The sequence below is a fragment of the Neophocaena asiaeorientalis genome, unplaced genomic scaffold (assembly GCF_003031525.2).
Source record: "Neophocaena asiaeorientalis asiaeorientalis breed wild unplaced genomic scaffold, Neophocaena_asiaeorientalis_V1.1 scaffold490, whole genome shotgun sequence".
NCBI lineage: Eukaryota > Metazoa > Chordata > Mammalia > Artiodactyla > Phocoenidae > Neophocaena > Neophocaena asiaeorientalis.
The window spans coordinates 2,739,513-2,759,508 of NW_020175079.1; the positions used below are offsets into that span (position 1 = coordinate 2,739,513).

The 19,996-nt window shown below is 45.3% G+C and overlaps 1 protein-coding gene across 1 annotated transcript in view; it reads left to right on the forward strand.

The window, feature by feature from the left end:
• Positions 1–19,996, forward strand: part of GALNT17 (polypeptide N-acetylgalactosaminyltransferase 17) — a 431,957-nt gene that overhangs the window by 403,458 nt on the left and 8,503 nt on the right. Inside the window, exons 7-9 of the mRNA XM_024764132.1 lie at positions 697–882; positions 3,317–3,454; positions 11,584–11,679. Of these exons, the coding sequence (XP_024619900.1) occupies positions 697–882; positions 3,317–3,454; positions 11,584–11,679 (420 nt within the window). The remainder of the gene's footprint in view (positions 1–696; positions 883–3,316; positions 3,455–11,583; positions 11,680–19,996) is intronic.

Consider the following 19,996-nt stretch of genomic DNA (forward strand, 5'->3'; position numbering starts at 1 on the left):
CTCTGGGACAGGGCCTTTTGAGCCTGGAAGCCTGCCGTGCTCCTGCAAGAGGATGGCAAGTTGTCACTTCCTTGGGCTTTTGCATCCCTTAGAGGCAATTAACATTTCAGCCTTCCACTTAAATATTCTAGCAACAAGTACCACCTGTACATGATGGCATTGGGGTGGATGCTTCCAGAAGGCCCGGCGTCTGTGCTCTTAGGACTCCAAAACAGAGCGTCTTAGTAAATGGAGAATTAAACAGTTGTACACTTTGTGCTGATACGCATAAAGATATTCTGTCTTTTTAGTTTGAACTTGCCATTATAGCTCCGTAGGGCCCAGCTTCAGCCAGATGGGAAATAAAACCTTCACAGGTGACAACTGTGCGCCACTGAGAACTTAAGAAAACCCATGCGTCACCAGGAGCACATCACATGTATTGGCGTTTCTTCGGAAGAGCTGCATTTTAATATCCTGAGCTGCTGTATCTATGAAAAGCTCCCCGAAACCATCTTTTCTACCAGTTTTAGTCAGGTGAGGTTAGGCTATGCTGCCGTAACAGACCAACCCCGAAAGCTCAGTGGCTTTATATGTGAAAACACATTTCTCACTCAGGCTGTCTCCTGAACCATTGCTTTCGGGCCCGGGGGAGGGAGCAGTGGCTTCTGGGAATTCCTCTGTCAGGCTGATGAAGTCCTTGCCTCCCATCCCCAGGTGTGGCTGTGCGGGGGCAGCATGGAGGTCCTGCCTTGCTCACGGGTGGCCCACATCGAGCGGAAGAAGAAGCCATACAACAGCAACATCGGCTTCTATACCAAGAGGAATGCTCTCCGGGTTGCCGAGGTCTGGATGGACAATTACAAGTCTCATGTGTACATAGCGTGGAATCTGCCACTGGAGGTAGGACCAAGTAGCCCTTCCCCATCACCCTAGAACACTGACATTATGTTTGATGGGTCACTGATCCCTTTACTAAGCCAATGGTTCCTCCCCAGAAAGATGCTCACCCTTGCAAAATTATAAGTGTACTCTGACGTGGCTTACAGACCTCCAGGTTTTAGAACCCCTGCTTTACATGGGGATCGGCACCATGGAAATCTCTAGATCCATTTACAGAGATTAGAGGGGTCTCACCGTGTTAGTTCTGGTCTCATATTAATCTTGACACCCTGCTTCTGAATGTACACCGTGTCCAGAAGATCCTTGCCCAAAGTTTTTGGCACCAGACCCTGCCGTCTGCTCTCACAGTGTGCCCTCCCATGGAGCTCCAGCTGCCCTGTGACGTATGTCCCTGCTGTATGCTGGATCCTTGTTTACTTGGCTCTTCGATTCTCTTCCATATTCTACCCAGAATATAATCTCGGAAAATCCCCATGTTGCTACAGCCCCACAGGAGTATTGCATGGCGGTTGTGCTCTGGCTTGGTTGGGATCCCAGCCCTGCCATTTACGGTTATGACATCCTGAACAAATCTACTTATCATCTCTGTATCTTAGGTTCCTCAGCTATAAAATGGGGATAATAGCAGGTCCTCCTTCCTAGGTTGATTGTGAAAACTAAATCAGAAGTACTTAATCTAAGTACTAAGTACTAAAACTAAGTACATGTGATGTACTTAAAGCACAGGATCTGGAATGTTGGCAAGCATTTCTGTCCTCCAGAGCACAGCGGGGTGACCTATACCCTCAGCCACAGTCGGGTTTATCTGTTCAGCCAGAGCACCTGTAGGTGTCCGAGCTGTGGCATTGTTCCCACTGAGAAGTGGCAGCCCCTGCGTTTCAGTAGGCTGGAGCCCAGGACAGCAGAAATGCAGTTGAATATGTGCGGGTTTGTGGATAAAGAGGATAAAAGTGAAGCATTTTTATATCATTGTTGTTACAATTATTGAAATCATGGTCTAAAGCACTGAAAACCCCCTTATGGCCATGCAGCACTTTATAGCTGTTAAACTAGAAGTGATTTTCCACATTATTATATAAAAATAGGCAACCTTTGTTGAGCTCCTTACACTCTCCCAGGTACTCGCTAAGTTTCTTATTTGCAATATTTCATTTAGCCCTTGTAACAACCTCATGACAGAGGAACTGCCTGCCCTGGTGTTCTCATCTGTAAACCAGAGATTGTTAACCCTGGTCTCATAGGGCTCCTGGAAGGATAAAAATGAGGTTTAAGACAGAGCATAACAAATAGTAAGTGCTCAATAAATGCTAGCTTGATATGAACCCATTGTGATGTCCATTTTACAGATGAGCAAACTGCAGCTCTGGCAAGTGAAATTGACTTGCCTAAGGTCCTACACCCAGCACATGGCAGGGCAAGGATGTGAACTGGCACCTTCACTCAACTCTGCCCACAGCCCTGTGACATCAGTGGAAGAGACGTTGTCATTTTTCTTGTTTGCAGAGGAGAGTTGTGATCTAGGATGGGGGTGTGACACGGGGTCCGAAGAAGTGAGGGCTGCCGACCCTATCTCGGTGCTTCTCCATCATTACAAACCACCTCGGTCCCTCATGCCAGTGTTCCCCACCAGGCTTTTCATAAATGACCATCCTCATTAATCACGCTAAGGATATTAAAACAAAGAGTTAAATATCACCGCCCAGGTTTGCCTTTGGATATTAATGTTTGACATTTAAAGGGACTTTTCTTTAAAAAAAAAAAATCACTGTTTAGCTGCTGAAGAAGAAATCTTAATGAAATCATTTAAACACTTCTCCTGCTCCGAGATGATGCTTGGCTGTCCGCCGCGGAGGAGAGCGTATCCTGTCTGCACTGGGTCACAGCCATCCTGTGGCTGACTCTGGAATCGTATTTCAGCCACTTTATTTTCCCCTGTCAGCACGCAGCAGCACATTACAGGTTCACTTCTGTAAAAGCAGAGTGAATTATTCATTAGAACATCATTACAGGCTTTGTGGTGGAAAATTATTTTCACATCCGCATATAATGAACTTCGCAAAGAGCCAGCAAAGGGGGGAAATAACACGTGTACGGAAAAGAAAGATGGGAGGAGGTCATAGATGTTTATTTTCTCGCCTTAATCAAATAATTCCTCTAATAATTGGGTCCTGAGAGTCACTGAAGAAATGGCAGAGATGGAGATGGGGCCTAGGTTGTCAATATCAGTGTGTCGCGGGATCCCTCTCATGATGGTAAGGTCGGCTGACTTTGGGGGTTGCGTGCTGCGCTCGGGGGACAGTATTGTCTAGCTCGGGGCTAGATGATCAAGTAGGGGCTTCAGATTTCTCTCTGATGGTTTCCCCAAAGGTGACGCTGCCTGTCCTCCAATCTGGCCAGCGCCCCCTGGTCACTAATGCCCTTTGCTTACTTTCAGAATCCAGGAATTGACATAGGCGATGTCTCAGAAAGAAAAGCCTTAAGGAAAAGTTTAAAGTGTAAGAATTTCCAGTGGTACCTGGACCACGTCTACCCAGAAATGAGAAGATACAATAACACCGTTGCCTACGGGGAGGTAATTAAGACCACGCATGCTCTCGGCTTGGATGGCTGCGCGGCGGGCTGTGGATTGCTTTGCTGGGGGAAAACAGGGAACAGAGTCGTTCGCTCATTCATTCATTCATTCATTCAGTGATTAGTTTTTGGAGGTGCAGGCTTGACAGCAAGGCTCTCACCGGCTGGTGGGGGGATACCTGTAATCAATGGGGGCGTGGGCGGTGTGGAGTGTGGAGTGGACCATGAGTTCTGTTGAGGACATTCTGAGGTCCCCTGGGACCTGTACCTGGGACATTGAGCAGGAAGTTGGGTGTAAAGAGAGGCGGGGACTGGACCTGTCTGTCCACTGCCCAGTGCCGTGGGCCAGAGCCACTTAACTGCCAAAGAAAGGGTACGGCTGCTCTTCTCAGATTTTCTATGATGGCACCTTTCTGAATATTGAAACAGATTGACTTTTCTCTTAGTACAAATGCCATAAACCTGCATTTTAGAAAAGTTTGAATATAGCGATAATAGCAATGAACACTTACAATGTGCCGGTACTGTTCTAAGTGCTTTTCACATATGTGTTCAGTCACCCTCACGTTACTAGGCAGTAGTGTTATTTCCATTTTATTGATAGGAACGCTGAGAGTTAGAGACATGAAATACATTATCTAAGGTCTCACAGCTTGTAAGTCATGAAGCCAGGATTAGACGTAAGCATTCTAATTCCAAAGATAAAGTACATTTGGATGTATGGTCTGCTTTATTGTGTGTGTGTGTGTGTATTTCTTTTTACTAAAAATATAGTTTTTATATACATACTATACTTTTTATATACACCTCTCTATGGATATAGATATGGGTATAGATGTATATAGATATTTGAGACTAAAACCAGGCTGTCCACAATGCCTAATAATTTGAAATGTTACTAATAATAGAGAATATTTTCCTGTGTTAAGCCTTTTTCTGCAACATTATTAATGGCTGTATAAAATGGTACCTTTTGTGTATGCTGTGTTTTGCTTGAAAACGTAGATATTTCTGTTGTTTCCTTTTTTTAAAAAAATATTATAAGCAGCACTGCTGAGAACATGCATGTGTATAAGCACTTGGGCATCTTCCCTGTTACATCCCTGTGTGTTTGGATGAGGAATCGGTGTCACAGATTCTGGCCAGGGCTCAGGGAGCCCGGTGCTCTGGACCCACCAGAGATACCCCACTACTTCCGGCATTTGGATTTCTTCCCCGTGACAATCAAGCTGAAGCTAGGAGGACTCTCATGGACTTAGAGTGTTTCCTTTTGCTACAACTGTGAATTTTTCTATTTTATGCGAGAAGCCTTTTGTAGGGAGTAAATCAGCCCCAGGTTAAATCATCAAGGTGCAGGCGAAGTGTCCCTTTGGGGCTGGAGTCTGGGTGGGGAGCTTGCTTCTTGCAGGGGCAGTGAGTGTAGTGGTTAAGGACTCGTGAAGATTCTGGAGCCAGCCTGCTGGATTCAAGTCCGAGTGGCTCTTTCAGCTTCTGTCCCCTCATCTGTAAAATGGGGAAGTGAAAGTACCTACCGCGTGGGGCTGTTGGGAAGATGAAACAAGCCGCCATATATAGAGTTCTTAGACCAGTACCTGGTACGTCCTACTACTTATTAATAGGTCCACGTGTTTCTCTTTGTTTTTGGTTTTCAAAGATCAAATATAAAGGAGGCATCGAAAAACAGTGGGCAGTAAATGGATTATTTGTAAGACAACTGGGTAAATTGCCCAGCTCTTTGGAAAAGAGAACAACTTAGATTTTTACAGCATATCATATCCCCAAGTATATTTCAGAAGGACTATAGCATTAAGTGAAAGAAAAGAAGCCATAATCGAACCATCCGGAAATAGATATGAATCTGAACTCTGGGGACGGGCTCTCTAAGAATGAAAACTATGGAAGAAGATGCAAAGAAAAATGATATTTGATATGAGCTCATAAATATTAAAATAATCTATATATCAACTGAATGGAGAAATAATATCCCAAGCTGGAAATCTGTATGTCATAAATACTGTAGATGAGTGGATAATGCCATTAATGTATAATGAATTCTGTGAACTGATTTAAATAAAAATTTTGATTTAAATAAGAAAATAAAACATCCCCAGAGAAAAATAGACAAAGTACAAGAGAACATACAAGTGGATGAAAATTTTATATTTATTTCATAATCAAAGAAATTAAAATTTAAAATACACTGAGGTAGCTTTTTTCCTTCTACCAAATGAACAAAGGTTCAATTTTGGACTATATGTTGGTACTTTGCCAGCGAGATCTTAGTAAAATGAAAAAGCACAGCTCCTCTGGTGAGAGTGCAAATTGAAACAAGCTTTTTAAAAAGCGGTTTGAACCACCTGTATTAAAAGGCTTAATGATAGTCATACCTTCCTCTCCACTCTTATCCCAAGCAAATAACCTGAAATGAGGACAAAGATTTGCAAGTAAAATGGTTCACCTCGGGGATTTATTTTTTCCTTGATCAAAAATTTGAATTTAACTTGAAGTTTAGTTAAATATACTGTATTAATGGTTTGCAGTAGTTTGCAGCCATTTCAAAAGGTGTATACAAAAGTTTAATGATGTGAGAAAAATATTGATAATATAAGACTTAAGAGGAAAAAGTCAGGATTATAAAATTAGATTAGCTACCATTTTAGATCGGAAGTAAGCAAGAGAATAGTATTGGGAGGTGAAACTTCTATGTAGTGGGACAGACAGTTCTTATGTGGAACTGTTTATCATGTTTTCCCAAGTGTCACTAATGTTTATGTGATGATTTTATAAATGAAGAAAAATACCTTTGCAAAGAGAAAGAATAAAAATGAGAAAATGCCAGAAGTCCAGGGCACAGTTCCCCAGGCTGTGGACTGCATAACTCCAGGGCCTGCCCTTCACATGAAGCACAGTGTAAATGACAGCTGTGGAGCTGAAGGGTGGAGTGGCCTTGGAGATAACATAGAGATCATAATCTGATTTTTGGAGGGGGGAAGCCTTTTTTTTTTTTTGCAAATTTTCCTATCTTTTTAAAGTAATAAATTCAACACATACATTACATAGAAAACAAAAAGATAAAACTTACGTCAAATCCCAATTCCCGGGATTTCCCCCATGGCGCAGTGGTTAAGAATCCGCCTGCCAATGCAGGGGACACGGGTTCAAGCCCTGGTGTGGGAAGATCCCACATGCCATGGAGCAACTAAGCCTGTGCTCCACAACTATTGACCCTGCACTCTAGAGCCCACGAGCCACAACTGCTGAGCCCGTGCGCCACAACTACTGAAGCCTGCGTGCCTAGAGCCCATGCTCCGCAACAAGAGAAGCCACCGCAATGAGAAGCCCGCGCACAGCAACGAAGACCCAAGGCAGCCAAAAGTAAATAAATAAATAAATTATTTTTTAAAAAATCTCAATTCCCAGCTATGATCGATGTTAACATGTTAGGCTATCGGTTTCTCTTACTCCTCTGCTTGCTGAGCTCACCATATACTGAAATCTATTTCAGGTGGACTCTAGTATTAAATGGAAGAAACCAAACTGAATCAAATTCAGTTTGGTAACAAAATCCAGCATTATTTAGACAACTCTGTTTTTAACACTCCTGTGGGTTATTTTTACCACACCCAGACCCCAGAGCAGTGGGAAAAAGAGGAAGGCAGAGTGAATATCACACTATATGAGTACTTTCTAGCCTTTGTTCTTCATGTACAATTCTGTTTGGGAGTTTTTCCCCAGGCCAGTGAGTATTTCTGGTTTTAATGCTCCTTGCTCTTTCTTCATGTTTTGGCTAGCTTGTTTGGGGGCTTTTAAAAAGCTTTCTCATCATGTGCACTGTGTATGCCCTGTTCTTATAATTGCAATTTGGTATCCTCTAATTTTTTTTTTTAATTAATCTCTGAGCCTCCAAAATGAAGGGTCAAGTGGTATGTAATACAAGAACTTTTACCGACCTCTTCATCGGTTGATGTTAATTTTCAGTCTTTTGTTAATATTATGTGGAATGTTAAAACTCAAACATTAGGGCTTCCCTGGTGGCGCAGTGGTTGAGAGTCTGCCTGCTGATGCAGGGGTCACGGGTTCGTGCCCCGGTCCAGGAGGATCCCACATGCCGCGGAGCGGCTGGGCCTGTGAGCCATGGCCGCTGAGCCTGCGCGTCCGGAGCCTGTGCTCCGCAACGGGAGAGGCCACAACAGTGAGAGGCCCGCGTACCGCAAAAAAAAAAAAAAAAAAAAAAAAAACTCAAACATTATTATACTTATTTGCACTTTATACCTTCTTGAACAATAACTTTTTAGTCAAATGCAGTTCGGTGACAGAATTTACCATTATTCAGACAATTGTATTTTAATGCTCATTGCTACTAGTTCTTTTTGCCACACCAGACCCCAGCACAGAGGCAAAGGGAGACAGACACCTCTGAGCAGGTGTCAGCCCCAGGTGTTTCTGACTCACCCTACAAGCAGTGTTGGGGCCCACACCCACTTAGATAATAAGTCATTCTTCCTTGAGTTGTAAATTTTTATTCTGCTCTATTAGCTGGAATGTCTTAAATTAATTTTTAAAGAAAGATATGCAGGGAGGGATAAAGTAGGAGTTGGGGATTTGCAGATACTAACTACTACATATAGAGTAAACAACAAGGTCCTACTGTATAACACAGAGAACTATATTCAATATCTTGTAATAAACTATAAAGGGAAAGAATATGAAAAAGAATATATATATATAGAAGATATACACAGACACACACACATATATAACTGAATCACTTTGCTGTACACCAGAAACTAACACAACATTGTAAATTAACTATACTTCAATAAAAAGACAAACATTTTAAAATATATGCAAATACTTTATGTCCTGACTCTTACATGTGTAAGATATTGCCTTTCCAATGCAAAAGCACTTCAGTGTGTACAGAAACATTAGCCACCAACTCTTCTGTTCAAAATTCTGTGCTAGGCTCATACTGAAAAAAGCCTTTGCTCCCTAGTTCACTTTTCCTCATCTTTTTTTTTCTTTTAGCATTATTTATATGAAATACGACACACATACAATATGCATAAACATAAAGCAAAAATCCATGTAGCCGTCCCCCGGGCGAAAAACAGAACATTGCCGGCATCTCTTCCACTGAATCCTCTTTAACATTTAGCTCAGGAGTCATCTCCCCTTAGTCTCTGAAGCCCTCAGATGGGGTGAAGGCAGGCTCCTTGCTGCCCTGGCATAATTCAGTCATTGTACTAGCTCTTCCTGTGTCTGTCTCTCTCTCCAGACCATGCTTCAGAGCAGGGACTCTTTTTTTTTTTTTTTTTATCTTTGTGCTCGTTACACTTAGCACAGTACCAGGCCCTCAATAAAGATTTATTAAGTTACTGAATGAGAGATGTGCTTGCATAAACATGAGAAACACAATTTAAAAGCCTGGCTTTCTGAAATCATTATATGGAACACATATGCCACAAAAACATTAATATCCTTAATATGTAAAGAGCTCTTACAAATCTATAATGAAACCACTTGAGATCCCAATGGGAAAATACATAGGTAATTCTCAAAAAGGGAATAATTGCTAAACATGAAGCATTCCAATTTAGTAGAACTTTATAAAAACAGGATATCTTTTGTCTGCTCTCAAGCAGTAATATTTTTTACTAATTTTTATCACCTCTAATTTTTATTTTACACTTAGTTTAAATGCTTTGTTAGACTTCAGTAGACATTTTTACCATATTGCTCTTACGTATACATAAAAAGAAAAATAAAACCAAAATACATTGGTAAAGGTATTTCTAAAATTTCATCACTTTCAAAAATCTAACTCTTCTGAATTACTTTTTGACTCAGAAGCTGTCTGGGCTTTTCCATGTAATTAATCTTTGCACCATCGAAAGCACTGGCAACAAGCATTTCCTTAAAGCATCTATAAAAGAACTAAAGTCATAGTGCTGTTCTCCTAAGCTAGCTTTGCAATTCTTTAAAGATAGCTCTCTTTGGACCAACTTTGGGAATGTTGTTTAATAGGTCTGATTCATCACTTCTCTCTACATCCCTCTTTATGGACTTTTGGAACCTTGGGTTTAAAAAGAATGCCTCAGGGCTACCCTGGTGGCACAGTGGTTGAGAGACCGCCTGCCGATGCAGGGGTCACGGGTTCGTGCCCTGGTCCGGGAGGATCCCACATGCTGCGGAGCGGCTGGGCCCGTGAGCCATGGCCGCTGAGCCTGCGCGTCCGGAGCCTGTGCTCCGGGACGGGAGAGGCCACAACAGTGAGAGGCCCGCGTACCGCAAAAATAAATAAATAAATAAATAAATAAAAAGAATGCTAGAACGAAGGAAGGAAGGAGGGGAGAAAGAAAGAAAGGAAGGAAGGTAGGAAGAAAGAAAGAAAGAAAAAAAGAAAGAAGGAAAGAGAAAGAAAGAGAGAGAGAAAGAAAGAAAGAAAAAGAGAATCTATCCTAGGTATTTCAAACATGGGATTTAATATAAGGAATTGGTTTCCAAGAGAAAAGGGGTGATAGATATCAGAAGCTGCTTTTCCTCTGGCTTGAAACTTGTAGCTTACAAAAAAAAAAAGAACTCTCCCCCACTGATTTTTTTTTCCCAAGCTGATGTTGTTTTTCTTTCTCTCTGTCCCGCTTTGAGATATAATTGACATATAACATTGTATAAGTTTAAGCTGTACAACTTGTTGATTTGATGCACTTATATATTGCAAAACGATGACCACCATAGCATTAGCTAACATGCCACATAATTACCATTTCTTTTTTGTGGTGAGAACATTTAAAATCTGCTCACTTAGCAACTGTCAAGTATGTTGCTATCAATATTGTCAGTTATAATTACCATGCTGTACATAGATGCCCAGAACTTACTCATCTCATAACTAGAAGTTTGTACACTTTGATCAACACAGTACTTTTAAATGGTGAAACTCAGGACTGGTTAAGTATTTACATACCTTCTGGATAGGAATATCGATTAGTCCGAAGCTTCCAGAAAGCAGTTGGGCAGCATGTTTTAAGAACATTAAGGTCTCCACACCCTTTGATACCGTGGTCTCAGTTCTAGGAGTCTATTCTTAAGGAGACCTGAAGCGTGAACAAAGCTTTATGCTTTGTTGCTTATTACGGCCAAAACGGAACAAAATTAAATTGTCCGAAATTGGGGGAAAATTTGAGTAAGAGGATTGTGAACCGTTGTTACTTTCCTCTGTATTTTCCAAAACATCTCAACGAGATGGTGTTACTTTATAAATCTTTTTTAAAAAGTTATTAAAAGTCTGCTCAGTTGTCTGAACGCAGACACAACTTGGGTGCGCAAAAGCAGATTGCCCCGTGCCTCTCTTCTTGATTTATCCCTGGTTAGTTTGGTTTCCATGGAGAATATAATCTGGAGGGGGCTCAGATGTATGGGGTAGACCAACGATGTTGCCATTTCCCCACTGGTTGAGATTTCAGGTGGTGGGTGGGATGGACACCAATATAGAATCACAGTGGGCCTGGAGATCCAAATTAGGTAAGTTCTTACATCCAAGTTAGGTAAGAACTTACAGGTAAGTTCTTAGGTAAGTTTTTTCCTCCGCAGATTCATTCCAAACACTTAGAATGGTACCTGGTCCAGTGTATGCATTCAGTAAATATTTTTTGAATATATGAATGAATGTTGCCTGAGCTTTTCCTGATGGCGAGATTTTTTTTTTTCTCTTTTGATTACTATTTTTCACGCCTCTATGCCAGTAATGACCTGAAAAGCTGACCCATGGTTCCCAGGGTTGTGGAAACCAGTGCTGGTACCGGGGTCCACTTGGATAACCGATGTGTAGTCAATGTTCCTATGTCCAAAGGTTCTCTGAGATCTTCCTCTGTGCTGGGGATGGGGGAGCTATGTGCTTGTGTGTGGGTCACAGGCAGAGGGCCAGTACCCACACCACCCACTGGAGGACTTTGTTGCTAAAGTGACCACCTCACAGACTGAAGCTTCTGTCCTTACTTGGGGGCGGGGGTGTGGGTCTCATGGCCTTTGCATCAAGAATTCAGAACCAGGCCACAGTGGAGCAGTGGATGGGGAGTAGTAGCTCCACCAGATGAGCTCTGACGGGTCATGTTTTGCCTCTTCCTGTAGCTTCGCAACAGCAAGGCAAAAGACGTCTGCTTGGACCAGGGGCCGCTGGAGAACCACACAGCAATACTGTACCCGTGCCATGGCTGGGGACCCCAGGTAGGAGCCCGTCTCTGATCAGGAAGGGAGTAAGTTCACCGGACCTACAGGGGATTTGAAGGACTTCTGGGAACTTCTGTCCTCTACTTTGGTAATTGTTACCTGTTCTGAGCAACCGAGAGGCTTTCTGGTGGTTTCTCTATAGAGACCAGGGAAAAGATTCACAAGTGGTAGCATCAACACAGATATTAAGAGGATCAATGGGCACATTTCCTACTGAAAGGAGACTGCATACAATTTGTGTCATTTGCTAATGGGCAAATGGATGCCACGTGTACATATGTTTAATTATAACCAAATATGCCTGTTTACAACTTCAAAGAGTTAGCAGCTTCTCTCATGAGAATCTGATTGATATCTCTGTTCTGAAAGGCCATCGCCAGTTTGGTGGTAAGCATGGCCTGGTCTGTAAGTGCTGGTACAAGTGCCAAGCACTGACTGAGAAGGAGAAATGTGCTTGCAGTAATATTTCAAAGAACACACGTGTCTTCTGGTCTCCCAGGAGATAGCAAAGATAACCAAAAAGGGCAAAACAATCAACCAACAGAGTAAAAATAGAGCCTGGTAAATGAGTTTCCTTTGACAGCTTTGTGCTAGCCCTCAGTGTGTGTGTGTGTGTGTGTGTGTGTGTGTGTGTGTGCGCGCGCGCGTATATGGGTGTGTGCACCAAGAGCTTAGCAGAAATCCTCTAGAACCGGGAGAAAATATATCCAAAAATGTCATTAGACTTGACATGCATCAAAGTTTGAACCAATTTTATGTCAACCGATAGTAATAAAAGGCAAGCTACAAACTGGGAAAACATATTCAATCCCATAGGAGCACAAGATGGTTGGCTCTAAGCCAGACTCACAATCTCTGTTTGTTCATCTATAAAAGGAAGACAGTGGACAGAATGCCCCGTAAGCTCCCTTCATCTCTCTCATGTTTTATGGACACACAACTTACGTGCCAAGTTCACGTTCATCGGTCATACACACAGACTCCCGCGTGCATTTATGGCTCGTGGTTCTCTCTGCTCAGAGCACTTTTGCTTTCCCATTAAGCCAGCATCTGGAAAGAGAAGAGCTGTATTTCCTTTCCTATCACCGCAGGTAGTTCTCATAATCCAGACCCTCCGCTCCCTTCAGTGTGTGATGTGTCCTCTGAAAGTGGACAAGTAACGCCAGGCTGAATTTGCTCCTTTTCTCCTTGCGGTCACTCTAGGAGGCAAGCAGGCAGCATGGGGAAACTGAGGCACAGAGGAGCAAGTGCCTGTGAACAGGCTCTTTCGGGTTGTGCTGGAGCAGGCTCTCCAGCACAGCCCAAGCATTTTAAGTTCAAATCCAGTCCATTTAATTGCAGAAAATTTCCTGAGCCCTACCACTGCCTAAAAGTGCCCGCAGGGAGTAGAAGAACGACCAGGAAGCCTAGACCTGCTTCCTTCCATGGAGAAACAGAGCTTTAACATCAAAGGCAAGATGCACTGAAGAGCCCGGTGTCTTCATCCATTCATTTCTTCCTTCCCTCAACAGATGGGTCTTGAGCACCTACTGCAGACACTGGTGATGACGTATTTGGCAGTTGATAAGATACAGCCCCTGCTCTCAAGCGGTTTAGACTAGAGGAGGAAAGACCAGGAAACCTACAGTGTAGAAGATGTGAGAAGAGCGAGATAGTCGGGGATGCTGGGTGCTAAGAGGCAGAGGTGGCCCAGTTTGGCCAGGGCGTAGAATACAAGAGGGAAAGCCGTGCTGAGATGAGGCAGAAGAGAGATGGAGAGGCGGCTCTCCAAGACCTCATAAGACATGTTCCAAGGCACTGGGTCTCACACGTCAGCAGAATCATCTGGAAGGCTTATGACAGCACCAGCTCCTGGGCCCCAACCTCAGAGTTTCTGAGTCGGCGGGGAGTGGGGGGCGCTGAGATATTGCATTTCTAACAAGTTCCCAGTGATGCGAGGATGCTTTCCTGGAGAGTTTGAGACTTGACCCTGAGGGCACTGGGGAGCCCTTGAAGGTTCGTCTGCTGCTGCGGTGGGGGGCAGTGTGGTAATGATATGTTTATTTATTTAGTTATTTATTTTTGCGGTACGTGGGCCTCTCACTGTTGTGGCCTCTCCCGTTGAGGAGCACAGGCTCCGGACGTGCAGGCTCAGCAGCCATGGCTCATGGGCCCAGCCGCTCCGCGGCATGTGGGATCTTCCCGGACCGGGGCACGAACCCGCGTCCCCTGCATCGGCAGGCGGACTCTCAACCACTGCGCCACCAGGGAAGCCCTAATGATATGTTGAGATCAGGCACAGCCAGTCCTGGAGGAGTTCAGAGAGGGATGGGCGCTCTGGAGCCATCCTGACCTTCAGTCCCTACTGACTCTCCAGTTCTTCCCTCCCAGGGTCTGGAGGAGTAAAGTACCCTAAAAGTCTTGGTGGCCGGGGAAATGGAGGTGGGGAGTTGTGGCCTGAAGGAGATGGTTGTGTCAGCCATTTAAGAGGCTGCGTCTTGGGAGAGGTCAGATGACAAGCCAGTTATCCACCCCCATTAGTCTCGGGCGGGATGGCTGGGAGAGGAGATGGTGACGTGGTGGTACTGGGCCAGGAGGGCAGCTGGAGCCTGGACACTGAGCCTTGGAGATGCCCACTTCTGGGCCACCATGCTGTACGTGAGCATCATTTTGGGAAATGCCAGGAGTAGCTTTTAGAACGCTGAACTCCCAGGTTTCCTCATCCGACCTTCTGAGGAGGTCCCATTTGAACTGATTGCTTATTAACTGTGAGGTAGCAGACACTCTCACGTGCAGGGATTTGCGTAGTCAAAAACCAGCCCATGAAGCCAACTTCTGTGAATGAGAAAAGGAGTAAAGATGGTCCAATAAATGTCTCCCAGACACCTGAGGGCTTCCTCCTATGGCTCGAAGCAGTGCCTTTTTACCTGGGTGTTTCAGGGGAAGGTTTTCTAAGCCACTCAGGAAGTTTTTGGCTGAACCTGAGGGCCAGGACATGAAGGCTGCTGCATCTGCCTTTCGTAGCCCTGCGGCCACCTCCTCCCAGGGCCCCCTGCCCTCCCCATGTACCCTGACTGTTCAGAACCCCGGTCTGACACCCTTGTGATGCCCACATCTCCAAACGGTCTGGGGCAGTTCCCTGAGAACTTGACCTTCCAACCCCTTCTGTCCAGAGCCTTTACTCGTGTTGCATCCCCTCCCTCAAGGTCCCACCTGGTCACCTGCTAAACCCATCCAGCTGGAATGCCCAGGTAGCCTACCTTCCAGACAGCACAAGTGAAATGTTAGGAGCGTCTTTGCCCTGGTGACTACCTGCCTACTCCCTGCCAGGACAGGAGCCGGGCACCAAGTTCTCCTCTCCTGCTGGGAGCTGGTGGCCTTCACAGCCCAGTACAGGGGGCTTTGTTGGGAAATATCTAGAATTCATCGTTCACCCATTCCGCCTGCATGCAGAACTTTTCCAAATGAATTCTCCTTCCATTTAGTTGATGATGGAATGGCAAACCAGATCAGGCTGGTCTTTGCTCCCCCGCCCCCCAACTCTGCGATGAATTCCTGTAAGTGGGGACCATGGTCGTTTTCCAGCAGCTGATTTTTTGAAAGTAGACCTAATGTTTCATTTTGGTTTTTTTCTCTTCCACCACATGTTCTGAATTAGAGTGAATCCTTGGTACTGCTCTCCAGCTGCCAGGCTGCCCTTCCTCACGCTCACCAAGGTTTCCTCCCCCTCCTGCCCAAACCCGCTCCCCCTAGGCTAGGAGTGTTGCCCCACCAGTCACGTGCCTTGGCATCTTTTTAAACCACTTCATAAAGTGCTGTTGGGCAAACAAACTGAATCAAAGCTCCCGTAACAAGGCAACTCCCAGAAGAAGGAATTGGTGTTCCACAGACATGGTTAGTTTAATTAATGGACTCTATGTTGTAATTTATTATCAAACAGCAATTAAACAGAGATAAAATAGGCACTGAGGAGGGTAATTTCCTGCCTTGCAACATGTGTTTGTCAACAAGATGGAAACGGTTCCCAGCCACTCAGAGAGCCTGCTCCATCACGAGTGAGTGACCAGCCTTGCTCTTGTCTGGTTACTAATTTGCATTAGACAAACAGCCATTTCTTTTCTGAGCCAGTGTTTTATTTAAATTTCTTTTTCTTTAAACTGGCTGTCTTTTTATCTTACAATTATTTTAAAATAAATTTTATATCACAAGCATAAAAGAAACAGATGTCAAGGGCACAGTGTCGGCCTTCGGTGTTGGCTTGAACCCATTCAGAGCGGTAGGTCTTGTCTTGGGAGGCCCAGGGCTCTCCCACACACTCCCAGCTTTTGCCATCCTGGGCCCAGGTCCCTGTGGGTCCCTTCAGTGCAGCAGCTAAGGTCTCCCTGCAGGGATATCGGCCGTGGGATTGCCCTCCTCTGCCAGTCCCTTCCTGTTCTCTCTCCCAGCCCACCTGGTCAACCTGTCAACCTTCCCCATTCTGATTTCCCTCGAGGGCGGAGGTCAAGAAGGGAGAACAAGGTAGGCAGGGCTGGGCCCAGGGCATCATTCTTTCATTTCGTGGTGCTCTCAAGTCCTTGTGACCGAGCTGCTGCCCGAGGTCCCAGTGATGCAGCTTCATGGGCCGGTGCCGTGGCTGGATTGAGACAGGGAACAAAAGGCTGACAATAAACCCATTTCTGGTTTGGGTAACGTTTATCCTATCAGGTAAGTAGTGACTCCCCCAGCCGCTTTGAAAGTTGAGATTCAGGTAATGCCAGGCCACTTTCCAAACCATCCTGTGACTCCTGGTCTTGGATGCTGGGCTGTACATTCGTGGGAGGGGACGTGTCTCACATTCTTGAGCCCCCAGACGTTCTCTAGCTCCCAGCAAGGCATGGAAGAAAGACTTGAAGCATGCGTAGGGGCGACACATCCAACCTGAGGACCAGCTTCACTGGTCATGGGGACCACCCATACAGCATCACCGATTCCAGTGTGGGCTCCTCCCTCCCGAGCTGTGGACTGACCACAGCTTCCAGCAGCCCCACCATGGACAGAGCATGACCAGCAAGCATTCCAGTGCAGTGGCCCTGGGGACTCCACGGAACGCTCTTTGAAAGAGCTACAAGCTGTAAAGGATGTTCTTAAGACGAGGTGTGCACCTTGGAGAGGAATTGAGAGAAGTCAGGCTTTGTTCCAAGGAACTCTCCTGTCCAGTGGGTTCCTGGGAGGGTATCACAGGTCTCCCCTGTTTGTCCTCCAGTCAGTACGTTTAGTCTTCCTCTCCCCTCTTTCCTGAGAAGCTCACATTCCCTCCCTCAGTTAATTCATCAACAGAATGACAGATGAGAATTCTTTTACCCCATAATTAAATGTAATCTCATCTTGGACTTATTCATTGATGGCTTCATCGTTTAAGCAATCCATCATCCAAACACCTTGTCACAATGATGCATTTTGCCAATAAGGCACTAGTGCCCCACGGAGTGACAGAGCTTAGCCTGTGGGGGGGCACTCGGAAAATGCAGAAGTTAATGACATCCAGTAGCTTTGGCTTCCAGGTGAAGTCATGTAAGTGGTGGGCTCACGGGACGGAGCCACGGAGAGCACATAGGGGTTAGCACCCAGGGCAAGATGGCGCTGCCCCAGCAAACAGGCCCATGATTCTGGGAGCAAGCCTCCCACATTCGGTAAGAAGCAAACCCTGTAATCCCTCGATTCCTGGAAACCACCACGAGGTCAAAGCAGAGCCACCTTAGACGCAGTGGGAAAACAGGGTTGGAGGAGCGAGGGCAGGTATTGTTTTCGTTTGGGAAACCTACACACACAAAAAAGAGACAACGGAAAGCAGGAGAGACAGTACCGGTGCTGAAGCGTGACATCTCGGAGGTTCTGAGCTGCAATATTTCCACTTCCCATCTTTTACTCAATATTTTGAAAAACCCTGCCCCGCATTCCGGTGCGACACTTATAAATCCGTTATGCTTCACAGCAGATTCTCTTTTTCTGTTCCTCTGACTCATCTTCTCTCCAAACATTCAAAATGTTTCTGGTTTTATTATTTCAGGGCTGTTAGCTCCTGCATCCCAGGCTGTGCCATCATCTAGCCCATGTGAGCATCCCTCATGCCCACCCTCGCAGACCTCGAAGGAGAGCAGGGTTACTTGCTTTCTGCTCCCTGAGACTTTCCCGAGACTTAGCGGGAGACCCAAGCCTCTTTCCCTGCCATCTGCTTTGCTTTGCTTTTCTATTTCCAGTCCTTGGTTCCCACTTTCTAATTATCCCTGAAAAGTAGATCTCACAGACCACATACAGGGAACAGGGATGCTTGATGTCCTAAATGGCATACAGAACTACAGACACATGTATTTGATTTTGCTTAAGGGGGACTCCAGGTTAAGGAGGAATTCCTGTACTTTTTCTCTCTCGCCAGGATGGGTTGATGAGCTAGTCTTTCCAGGAAATCGGAGTTACAATCATAAGTTGTTTTCCAGTGAAGATTCTTAGTTAAAATTTGACATTTCCTTGGAAATTATTGGGTGTTGTTTGTTTGTTTGGGCCACTCCGAGGGGCTTGTGGGGCTTGTGGGGTCCTAGTTCCCCAGCCAGGGATCGAGCCCAGGCCCTCAGCAGTGAGAACACGGAGTCCTAACCACTGGACCACCAGGAAATTTCCATCTCCTTAGAAGCTGAGTTAATCTTCCTCCGGACATGAAAAGTGATGCAGGCAGGTTTTGTGTTGCTGTTAGGCTTGGAATAATGAAATCAGATGGAACACTAGGGTGGGGGCCACATTAGCGACTGAGCCTTCCTACCTTGCCCAGAGCTACTAAATTCAAAGCGAGTCACTGCCAATCTTTTTCTTGTTCCCTAAAGGTGCGACAGCATTATGGTGAATTTGAAAAAGACAAATTTAAATCATCTATAATCCTACCACCCTCAAACAACCATTATCATTTCTGAGGCTTGCTTTCAGCCTTCTTTTTTTTTTTTTTCAAAGAAATATGTTGCTTTCTTAGGTGGTTTTCATATCACCGAATTAATAAGGAAACAACATTGCTGCTTCTGAAGGGCAAGGGGGAAGGTGAAACCACCTAGTAAAAAGGTCTTTGTGGTCTTAGCACCATGAGATGCAGAAGAGCAAATACAAAATGTTTGAACAGTCTTGTCCCCTGACCGTTCAGTTCAGAGTTTTGATTTCTCTTTGGAGCAGTGGTATCTGTTGAGTGATTATTTTCAAAGACACTGCTTGTTTGAAATGAAGAGGGTCTGAGAACATGGCCGATCAGAATTGAGGGTGGATCCTAATGTCGACTGAAAACAAAATGCACAACCTAAAAGTTGAGAGTTATGTTTTATTCGGCGGACATTCTTAGAACTTCGAGCCCGAGAGACAGCCTCTCAGATAAACGCTGAGAAAACTGTTCCAAAGAGGACGGGGTGGGGGGGGGGACCCAGGATATGTAGGAGTTTTTACAACAACCCCAGGTAGTCAGAAGAAAAGGTTACTGTAAATAAAAGAAAACTAGACTTCTCAAGTCACGGAATTTAGCACTTTTCTATGTATGGGAAGATGCAAGAGTCTGGGCTCAGTGACACCATTCCTTTGATATGCACCTCTGCTATCTGGGGCCAGTATCCTGTGTTTTCTCATTCTGAGGCTGCACCGTCTGGGGTGGCTGCAGTTTGATGACTGCTAGACGGCAGGTATTCTCTGTTTCCTTCCTGAGTTCCCTCAGGGCTCACCGTCCAGGTGGCTGCAATCGCTGAGGACTGCAACATCCTTTGTTTACTAATATGGCAGGCAATATTTTATTTCTCGCTAAAGAGTTAGGGCTCGTGGAGTTTAGGCCATTGGTAGAGGATGGCGGGGCCTCTGGAGTCTGGGTTTCCATCAGACTAGGCGAAAGGAAGACCAAAGTGTGGGTGGCTGAAGGTTCTAGACTGTCCTCATTGTACCATCTGCCTGGCTCAGGAGCTAGGGTTGTCCAGAGTGCCAAGTATGAGACACTTTGCTGGAATTCCACCCACACGGTGGACCGCTGAGTTTTGTTGTGGGCCATGTGAGTTTGGGGGTGGGGCTTTGGGAATCCCAGCGTGGTGTCCTCCCCAGGTAGCTGAACATTCCAGCTCAGTGCTGAGGGCAGAGGCCGATGGGGCTCCAGGTGCGTCCCAGGGGACAACGGGCCAGGGGTCCTAGGACAGACCCTAGTGTGGCTCCACGTTTAGTGGGTGATGGGGCCAGAGCACTGGACACCAGAAAGGTGGGTGTCACACCAACCAAGGAAGAGCAGAGCCAAACACGGCTGCCCAGAGGGCCAGTAGCCAGACTGCACTGCATGTTCAATGCAGTAACA